Below are 10,231 nucleotides of genomic sequence, written 5' to 3'. Positions count from 1 at the left end.
AACCTTTATGCATGCTCTGGATCTTTTCATTTCACACTGCCGCTGAGACATTAACTGCCCCGACTTCACCACTCCACTCACCTATTCCAATGTTAGCCCCTTGGAACTCACTCGCTCAGCACCAAATCCAACCTCATTATCAAACCTGCAGATAAGGGTGGTGCTGTTGTACCAACCTCTACTAAGGCCAGATCACAGCTCTGATATCTCCTCTTACCTTGAACAGTACCCCACAGAGAAACATCAAGCCACTGACTGGCACCATCACTTATCTCATCACAGAAATACTGTGCTGGCTTGGCCTCATGTGGTTATTGACAATCTGGCTGATTTCCTCCTATCTGTTATAGAGGAATGAAAATACCATTCTGTATCCAAAAGAGTGAAGGTCACTTTTGTTTAGCTGACCCACAGAAAGGGTTCTGAAGGCAGAAAAAATACTGTGTTTGGATAGTGACCAGAGTGAGGACCACTTTTGTTCTGCTGACCCACGAAAAGGTTTCTGGAAGCTTTGTGAGCATCAGTAGCTTTGTCCCCTACTCCAAAGAAGAGGGGAGATTTGGTTGGCATTCGTCTGAAAAGGAAATCTTGCTGGAAGCACCTCAACAAGGGTTTTGTGAGTTAATCAACACTTTGTCTCCCTCAGTCTATTTCACCCACTTCATGAACTGATAATTTAATCTAAAGCCTGTGTGTCTCATCCACCCAAGGCCCACATGTCACATCAATTTCAAGCCTACATGTCATCACTGAATTTCTGAAACTGAACTTTGAACTGCCTTTTGAGAATTGTCCCTTGTGCTGTGGTGGTTTGAGGTATTCCACACACACCATCATATTATTATTTTTTTTTATTATTTTTTTATTTTTTTTTAAAAATTTTTATTTTTCACACCATAAATCACAATAGCCATGATATACACTTTTTCTTTTTCACACATTTACAGTGACTTTTTCTCCCCCCCCCCCCCTCCTCCCAAGCCACCCCCCCCTCTCATCCATTTTAGGTATACAATCTAGGTTGCATTAATTCAGTCAGACAATGTTGTCATTCAAGAAAAATACACCAGAAATTCTACTGAGTCCATTCTTTTCTTTTCTTCTCCTTCCATCAACTTAGGTAATGTTTGTTCCCGGTAGGTTTTCGCTATTGTATTTAATGTAAGGCTCCCATACTTGTTCGAATATTTCAATATTATTTCTTAAACTATATGTTATTTTTTCTAATGGAATACATTTATTCATTTCTATATACCATTGTTGTATTTTCAAATTACACACCATCATATTCACGCATAGTTGGGGGGGGAGGGGGGTTAAGTTAGATATGTTCAGTTTAGCTAAGTGTAAATAAATTAGATAAAGTGTTTACATCATTGTTAATTTATAATTAAAAATATTATTTTAAATACAACACTGTTTGAGTTAATTTCTATTGTTGCTGTCTGGTACTTAACACCATGTCCCTATGCCCTTCCATTCCCCCATGAAAGCCTTGAGGCTCACATCTTCTTTCTCAATTACAGACTCCTCCACATGGCAGAACTTATTCTCACTCCCAACAACTTCTCCTTTGCCTCATTCCACTTTCTCCAAGTCAAAAGTGCAGTCATGGGTACTCTCATCAGTCCCAGCCATGCCCGTCTTTTCATTGGATATAAGCTACAAGCCTGCATAGGCAAGGCTTCTCAACTCTTCCTCTGGTACATCAACGACTAAATTTTTGCTGCCTCCTGCACCAACGATGAGCTCATCTTTATCCAACTTTTACCTGACCTCAAATTCACGTGGTCCATCTCTGCCAACACTCTTTCTCAATGTCAATGTCTCCATCTTGGAAGACAAACATCAACTCCCACAGACAACTCAACTGCACTTCTCCACACTCTGTTTCCTGTGAAGATTCTATTTCTTTCTCTCCATTCCCATCTCCACCACATCTGCTCCCAGGAGGAGGTTTTCCATTCCAGAAATCAGAAAGGATAGCTTTCCCTCTACTGCCATTAATTCATTAGAATACTGAATTCTATTCAGTATTAGAATACTAATTCTAATATTCTATTCTCGAACTCTCTCCCACCTCCTTCCCCTCCATCACCATGTTCCAATGCCCCTCTACATCCCCCAATGCTCCTCTGTTCCCCAACCCCCCTCTACAACCACCCCCCCCTCCCTCCTCCCTCCCCCCCCTCCTCCCTCCCTCCCCTCCCCCCTCCCCTTCCCCCCTCCCCTCCCCCCTCCCCTTCCCCCCTCCCCTCCCCCCTCCCCTCCCCCCACCCTCTCCCCCCTCCCCCTCCCTCCCTCTCCCCCCTCCCCCTCCCTCCCTCCCTCCCTCTCCCCCCCTCCCTCTCCCCCCCTCCCTCCCTCCCTCTCCCCCCCTCCCTCCCTCCCTCTCCCCCCCTCCCCTCCCCTCCCCCTCCCTCCCTCTCCCCCTCCCTCCCTCTCCCCCTCCCTCCCTCTCCCCCTCCCTCCCTCTCCCCCCTCCCCTCCCCCTCCCTCCCTCCCTCTCCCCCCTCCCCTCCCCCTCCCTCCCTCCCTCTCCCCCCTCCCCTCCCCCTCCCTCCCTCCCTCTCCCCCCTCCCACTCCCCCTCCCTCTCCTCCCTCCATCAACCTTCCGCTCGCTCCGCCCAGCCACACCACCTCGACGAGGTGCCGACAGTCTCCCCGGGAATGATCGGCATGAAGCAACTCTGCCCTCGATCACCCCAGACTTCGTGTCGGAAAGGAAACGGATGAAGCAGCTGAGACCCAGCCCCAAAGACCCGTCTCTGCTGAACCTGCGCAGACAAGCGACAACCTCATTGGCCAATAGAAATCCGTTGCTAGGACAATGACGATTACCTCAGGAAATCAACGTTATGGGAAAAACCGCCTTTGTTACCGGAAGCTGCCCGACCGTGATTTGACCGATCGTTCGATAGACCAATGAAACGCAGGCATCCGCGCGGAGGGCATGACGTTCGGCCAATGACAGTAGACGTTGGGTGGTAACATCGTGCAGTCGATGACGCGAACAGAGATCGGTAGCAACTGTTGCCTTGAGAATAAACGCCATAGTCACGGTAGCCGTGGAGACTGTTACCCATCAACAGCTCGGGCCCGGAGCAAGGTGAGGACCGTCGCGCTGTCGGAATCGGGCCGCAGCCGCATCCCGGAGTGGGCGCCTCCGCTTGGGCGGGGCGGGCGGACCGGGGGGATGGCGGCGGTCTGCGCGGTCCCTCGGGAGCCATGTGCCGCCCCGCTCTATGTTTACCGCGTCCGCTGTAAAATGGCGGGTTATTCTGGTTGGGGGCTCGTCGGTCCGGCTGTAGGCCTGACTCAGCCGCGGGCTGACTCAGCTGCGGGTCGGAGCTCAAGGATGGTGTGTAACAACGGGGAGATAGGATAGGGGAGGAGAAGGGTGGGGGTGTGCCTGCCCTGATCTGCCTCCGTGTTGATTGCATCAGAACCTGGAGGCTCAACTACTTCCATAACACAGCCGGCTCGGCGGCGGAGGGGACAGGCGACGTTTCGGGTCGACACCCTCAACCAGGGCATCAGAATTCTCCTCCTTCTCCTCCACAGGTGCGACTCGACCCGACAGCACTTTATGCGTTGCTCCGTCCTCCAGCGTCCACAGTCACAGCTACTGTGCTGTGCCACCAACTTCTGGCCCGACTCTGCAGGGATCGAATCGCTTCTGTGGCCGAGAACTAGCTGAACGATGTAAGAACATGCCAAAGAAGTTTGCAATGATAAAGATATTGGCCATATGGTAGCAGGAAAGATTTAGGCCACATGGCCCAATATACATTGGGCAGTAAAATAACACTTGGAACCATATCCAGAGACACGAGAGAGAGGGTTAGGGAGGAGTGCCACTGCAAGGTGCTGTGGAGAAAGATGAACCTGAAAGTCTGAGAACATAACAAGTGCAGTGGATAGAGGGGAACAGGTAACCATTTACATACTTGGATTTCCAGAAGGTGTTCGATAAGCTGCTGCATCAAAGACTTTCATATGATAAGGATGCACAGAGTTGTGGTTTTGGGTAGAGGACTGATTAACCAATTGAAGGCAATACATTGAGGAAAATGGGTGGTTTTCTGGTGAGCAGAGTGTGCAGGGGTGGTGCTAGGCCTGTAACTGTTTGTTATGTACACTAATGATTTGAAAGGGGACTGATTGTATCCAAGTTTGCTGACGACAGTAAATTAGGTGGAAAAGCAAATTGCACAGAGGGAAGTAAAAGTTCTATTATTTGTCACGTAATGCTACATTTAGAATGTAACATGCCTGAAATTTTTTTGAGCAGAATCTGCAGAGGTATAGATAGGTTAGTGTATAGCCAAGGGTTTGGCAGATGAAGTACAGTGTCAGTCAAGGTGAAGTCACCCACTTCAGAAAGAAAAACAGGCCCTTCCAGCCCACAGGCCAAATACACCAATTGACCTTCAAGCCACACATGTTTTTGGAGGGTGGGAGGAAACTGGAGCACCTGGAGGAAACCATGGAGATCATGCTGAGAACATACAAACTTCATACTACAATACTATTTAAAATGTGAAAGACTGCAGGGTACTTTTGAGCAGAGTGGATGCTTGTGCAGCATTTTCTAATGTTGGTTTGCAGGTAGTCAAGAAGGCAGAAGGAATGTTGGTCTTCCTTGCGAGAGGGATTCAATTTAAGAGCAAGGAGGTTCTGCTGCAAGGTTTTGGGGAGGTTGTACCTGAAGTGCTGGATGCAGTTCTAGTTTCCTGATTTGAGAAAGGATGTAGTGGCTTTAGAGATAGGGTAGAGGAGGTTCACCATGTTTATATTGGAGATGATGGTGTTAGCCTGTGAGGAGAGACTGGATTCCCTGGGACCATACTCGCTGGAATTTAGCATAATGAGAGGAGAATTTAAAGAAACATGTAAAATTATGGAAAGGATACATTAGAGGCAGGATTCAGGGAATAGATTTAGGATGGAGACAAGGAGGAACTGCTTTTCCCGGAATAGTGTATCTGTGGAATTCTCTGCCCAGGGAATTAAGGCTGCCTCATTAACTATATTTAAATTTAGTTTCTTGGATTTTTGCACATTAGGGGAATTGAGGGCTATGATGAAAAGGCACACAGGTGGAGAGGAATGCACAGCCAGATCAGCCATGATCTTATTGAATGGGCGAACAAGCTCGATGGGCCAGATGGCTGACTTCTGCACCTATTTCTTATCTTTGGATGTTTTCTTTTGAGTGGAGATATTGAAATATCAATAGCGAGGTTGTGTAAGAACTGTATGCTATGCTACTAGGACCAAAGGCTGAGGACTGCTTTAGTTCATCACCATGCTCACAGGAAATGTGTAATTTCAGATGGTACAGAGGACATTTAAAAAGCTTTTGTCAGCATTGGAAAAATGGAGGCCCTGAAGAATATTTTGATAAAAGCTAATGGTGTTTTCTTTGGATTGTAGTGGCAAACTGGCCCCGCTTGTCACGCATGGTCAGCAGGCCAGCCGCGGCAAAGATGGTATCACGGGTCCTTCTCTTCCCATGCAGATTGGAAGAGCATGTAGGTGCTTATGTCAGTGGGATGCAAGTTCCAGAACGCGAGGGATAGGCTGAGGATGGCCTGAAGTTGCAGAGCGAACTTCAAAGTAAATCAGTTGTGCTAAATGAGCTCTCAGCCTGCTGTCTCAGTCTTTTCGCTATGCTCGTGAACAACACGCTACACTGGTGACCCCGACGAGTCACCAAATCAGCATAATGGACCCTGCAGCTGTAGGTGCCATTGTGTTAAAGCTGCCGATTTTCTGGTCCAACAGGCCCTGCACTTGGTTCAGTCAAGCGGCGGCCCAGTTCTAGATCAAACAGATAACCTCTGATTGGACAAAATACTTCTATGTCATCAGCTCGCTTGACCAAGAAGCCGCTTCACGGGTCAATGACCACATCCAGGCGCTGCCAGAGGAAGGTAAATACATGGCTCTAAAACCTCATTAGCACTTGCGGGCTATCCCAACGTGAAAAGGCCGCCAGGCTGCTTCACTGAGATGACCTAGGGGACAAGACTCTTTCCCCCCCTTGTGGACAAGATGCTTACCCTGGCAGAAGGACACAAGCTCTGCCTCGTGTTCGAGCAGGCATTCCTCGAGCAAATGCTCAAAGACATTAGGCTCCTATTGGCCCAGCGCAGATTTTACTGACCCACATAGTTTTGTGGTACAGGCAGACTCTCTCTACCGCTGCAAGCGTGAGCCCATAGTCACAGTCAATCGCATTACGTGGCCGCTGCCCAGGGCAACAGCCAAGGCCAGTCCACCAAGTGAGCAGAAACCTCCCCGCCTGAGAACCGAAAGGTCAGAAGCATCATTTTGGCTTGATCATCAGCATTGGGGGTGGGGGTGGGGGTGGGGGGTGGGGGGGTGTAAAGAAACGACAGGGCCAGCTGTGCTGTCAATGGCTGTGCTGGCTGGCTGACTGAACAGCCTACTCCACAACTGGGATAGGATCTTGGGCCGCAGGTTCCTCGTGGACACGGGGCAGAGATGAGTGTTATTGCCCCCTGTGTCCCTTGACCTCACTGCCCCACCCTGTGTGCAGTCAACAATACTTTTTAAAACTTTTGGCAAGAGGCACATTCCTGTGCATTTTGGAGAGACCACTTTCAATTGGTCATTCAATAATCTGGCTTCCGTGGAGAAGCCTCTGTTAGGCACAGATTTCCTGTGTGCTCCCTCTCTACTGGTACACCGCCAGGATAGATGACTAGTCCACGCAGAGACTCCAGTTGGCACCGCTTGGCATGTCGAATGAGCTGGCCAGCCAGCTCGCCTCCATGGAGACTCCATACAGCCGCTCCATCCTGTGTCCCCAGTTCACAACCGTCATGCCGAAGCATGGCGTTCAGCACCACGTTGCGACACAGGCCTGCCAGTGCATTCTCGAGCCCATCGTTTTGCTCCTGACAAACTCAACCTTACCGAGGAAGAGTATATACACATGGAAAAGAATTCGGTATTGTCTGCCATTCTGATAGCCCATGGGCCTCACCCCTTCACTTGGTGCCCAAGTCCAACGGCAGCTGGAGACCCTGTAGAGACTACAGACACCTCAACGATGCGATGAAGCCAGACCACAACCCGATTCCTCACATTCAGAATTTTGCAACAAACCTCCATGGCGCACACTTTTCTCTAAGTTCAACCTGATACGGGGATACCACCAGATGCCGATTCACCTGGAGGACGTCCAGGAGACCGCTATCATCACCCCTTTTGGTCTTTTTGAGTTTCTTTGCATGCCATTTGGCTTGCAAAACACAGCCCAGACCTTCCAGCACATCAATGCGATTGGCAGAGACTTGTCTTTCCTTTTTATCTACCTGGGTGATATCCTGTGAGGAGCATATCTCACATCTTCACCAGCTTTTCGATCAACTTGCTGAGTTCGTGCTCACCATTAATCTGGTGGTGCCTACAAGGTGAAGGCTATATGGCAGTTTGCCAGGCTATGACTCTAAAGGGACTGCAAGAATTCATAGGCATGGTGAATTTTTACAACCGGTTCATCCCTGCAGCTGCCAATATCATGTGTCCTCTCTTTGCTTTAATGTCGGGCTCCACGAAGGAACTCAAGTGCACAGGCCGCTTTCGAAAAGACCAAGGAGGCCTTGGCTAACACATCCATGCTGGTTCATCCACGCATGGACGTATCCACAGCCCTCAAGTCAATGCGTCTAACACAGCGGTAGGCAGTGTCCTGGAACAGTTCATGGACAATGCCTGGAGACCCCTTGCCTTCTTCAGACGCCACCTGCGACCCCCTGAACTGAAGTATAGCGCGTTTGACAGAACTGCTAGCCCTTTACCACACCGTCTGCCATTTTCGCTGCTCTTTGGAGGGGTGACCTTTTACAGTCTACACGGACCACAAGCCATTGACCTTTGCATTCTCCAAATCTGCCCGCCAGCAACAACACTTATCTTGCGTTTCTGAATTCATCACTTTCATCTACTTTGGGAGGACAGACCTGGGTAGGATTTGCACAATAAATGGTAGGAATGGAGATCAATAATTCTTTGAAAGTGATGTCATAGGATTGTGAAGAGAGCTTTTGGCAAGATGGCCTTCATAAATCAAAGTATCGATTGCAGGAGTTGGAATGTTATGTTGAAATTGAGTAAGGCATTGGTGAGGTCAAATTTGGAGTAATTTGTGCAGTTTTACTCACCTAACTATAGGAAAGATATCAATAAGATTGAAAGAGTGCAGAGAAGATTTACAAGGATGTTGCCAGGATTTGAGGAGATGAGTTATAGGGAAAGGTTGACTAGGTTAGGACTTCCCTGAAATGTGGAAGAAGAGAGAAGGTTTGATAGAGGAATTGAGAAATATTGATGGGGTTAATGAAAGGCTTTTTCCATTAAGGGTGGGTGAGACAAGAATTCGAGGTTGAGGGTGAAAGGTGAAATGTTTAAAGGGAACTTTGGGGGAGCTTCTTCACTCAGAGAGTGGTTAGAACGTGGAATGAGCTGCCAGCAGAGGTGGTAGTTGCAGGTTTGGACAGATATGTGGTTGGGAGAGCTACACTGAATAAATAGTTTGGCAAGGACTAGATAAGCTGAAGGGCCTGTTTATGTGCTATAATGTTCTAATGCTTAACCTCTGTGTGAACCTTCAATTAAGAAATGATCTGAGCTCATTTCTGAGCTGTTTGTGCAGCTTGGCATCTTCAGCTTTCGGCATCTTCAGCTTTCTGCATCTTCATGCCTTTGTCATGTTTGCTCAGATGTTGATTGTTGGTTGTTTTGTTTTTCCTTCATAAATCTTAATATAGCATTTTTATAGTGAAGGCAAGGATCCAGAGTTTTGTGAGGAGAAGGCATGCTATTTCATGCAGATGTAGAAAACCAGGTCTCCTTGCAATTTAACATAACAATTACAGCACGGAAACAGGCCATTAGGCCCTTCTAGTCCGCACCGAACCAAACACCCCTTTCTAGTCCCACCTCCCTGCACAATGCCCATAACCCTCCATCTTCTTCTCATCCATATACCTGTCCAACCTTTTCTTAAATAATACAATTGACTCCGCCGCCACTATTTCTCCCGGAAGATGATTCCACACAGCTACCACTCTCTGAGTAAAGAAGTTCCCCCTCATGTTACCTCTAAACCTCTGCCCCTTAATTTGTGTTACCATTGGAATAAGCGACTGTTTACAAATTGTGAATTGAAAGGTATTTAAAGAATAACAATGCTTTCAAATAAAAAGGAGGAGAAAAACAGTTGAAATTGAAAATATTTAGTCAGGTAGCATCTAAGAAGCAAAAACAGTATTAAAATTTCATGTAAATGACCTATTGCAGATAGTTGGAGTGGGAATGCAATGCAGAACTGAAGTGACAGGTGAATAGATCACGTTTACAAGAATAGTGCTGGAGAAACTCAGCAGGCCATGCAGCATCGATGGAAAGTAAAAGGCAGTTGATATTTTGGGCCTTCAACTTTCTTCAGGAGTGCTGCAAGTCAGGTGGATGCCTGAATAAGAAGGTGAGGGTAAGAGAGTGGGAGCACTTTTGTGTAAACTTTCCCTTTCCCCCACCCCAATTCCACCTTATTTGGGCATCTGCCTGATTTTGTGCACTGCACTAGACCCCCAGCGGGCAGATTTGTCTCCATACACAGTTGGAGGAGGCGTGTTACCAAGCCATCACCCAACCTGCATGTAGAGGAAGCCGGATTGTGAGCACTAAATATATTATACTGCGGTGGAAGAAGTGCAAGCACTAATTGGCTCACTGGATCATGGAGAAGAGAGAAAAATGGGTATTGTGGCATCGAAAGTTGCTGTGTGCAAGATGTTGGTGATTGGTAAAGAAGGGGCTGGAGTATTGGTCCCCTTGATCAGGGAGGGGAACATGCCTGATGATGGATTACACGGAAGGTAGCAGAAATAGCAGTATTCAGAGCAAGTAGGACAGAGCCAGAGAAACAACAAATGGAATGGAGACTTTTCAGAAAGTATTGTAGGAAGAGGTGCAGTCAAGACGGATTCACAGCTTGAAATCAATATGTGCAATGGAATGGAAAAAAATTTAAGAAAGGAAAGAGTCAGTGATGGATATGTGAAAATTGAAAGATGGATGAGTGGAAGATGCAACATGGTGGCATCCCTTCACACCATTGCTTCTGAACTGAAGGACAGTTTCTTTGGCCCTTGTTTTCCACTCCACCAGACAGCATATTTGTCCTTCAAACAC

The 10,231-nt window shown here is 47.7% G+C and overlaps 1 protein-coding gene across 10 annotated transcripts in view; it reads left to right on the top strand.

The window, feature by feature from the left end:
• Positions 1-2,592: 2,592 nt before the first annotated feature.
• Positions 2,593-10,231, top strand: part of rfx2 (regulatory factor X, 2 (influences HLA class II expression)) — a 176,787-nt gene continuing 169,148 nt past the window's right edge. For 4 of the 10 annotated variants that reach the window (XM_069928408.1, XM_069928407.1, XM_069928406.1 and 1 more), the window contains exons 1-3: positions 3,118-3,362; positions 3,566-3,706; positions 5,792-5,940. In XM_069928408.1, the coding sequence (XP_069784509.1) occupies positions 5,869-5,940 (72 nt within the window). In that variant the 5' untranslated portion in view covers positions 3,118-3,362; positions 3,566-3,706; positions 5,792-5,868. The other 6 variants (XM_069928410.1, XM_069928409.1, XM_069928411.1 and 3 more) reach the window with 5 other exon arrangements.

Source organism: Narcine bancroftii, chromosome 3 (assembly GCF_036971445.1).
Source record: "Narcine bancroftii isolate sNarBan1 chromosome 3, sNarBan1.hap1, whole genome shotgun sequence".
Taxonomy (NCBI): domain Eukaryota; kingdom Metazoa; phylum Chordata; class Chondrichthyes; order Torpediniformes; family Narcinidae; genus Narcine; species Narcine bancroftii.
This window is presented reverse-complemented; position numbering and strand designations above follow the sequence as displayed.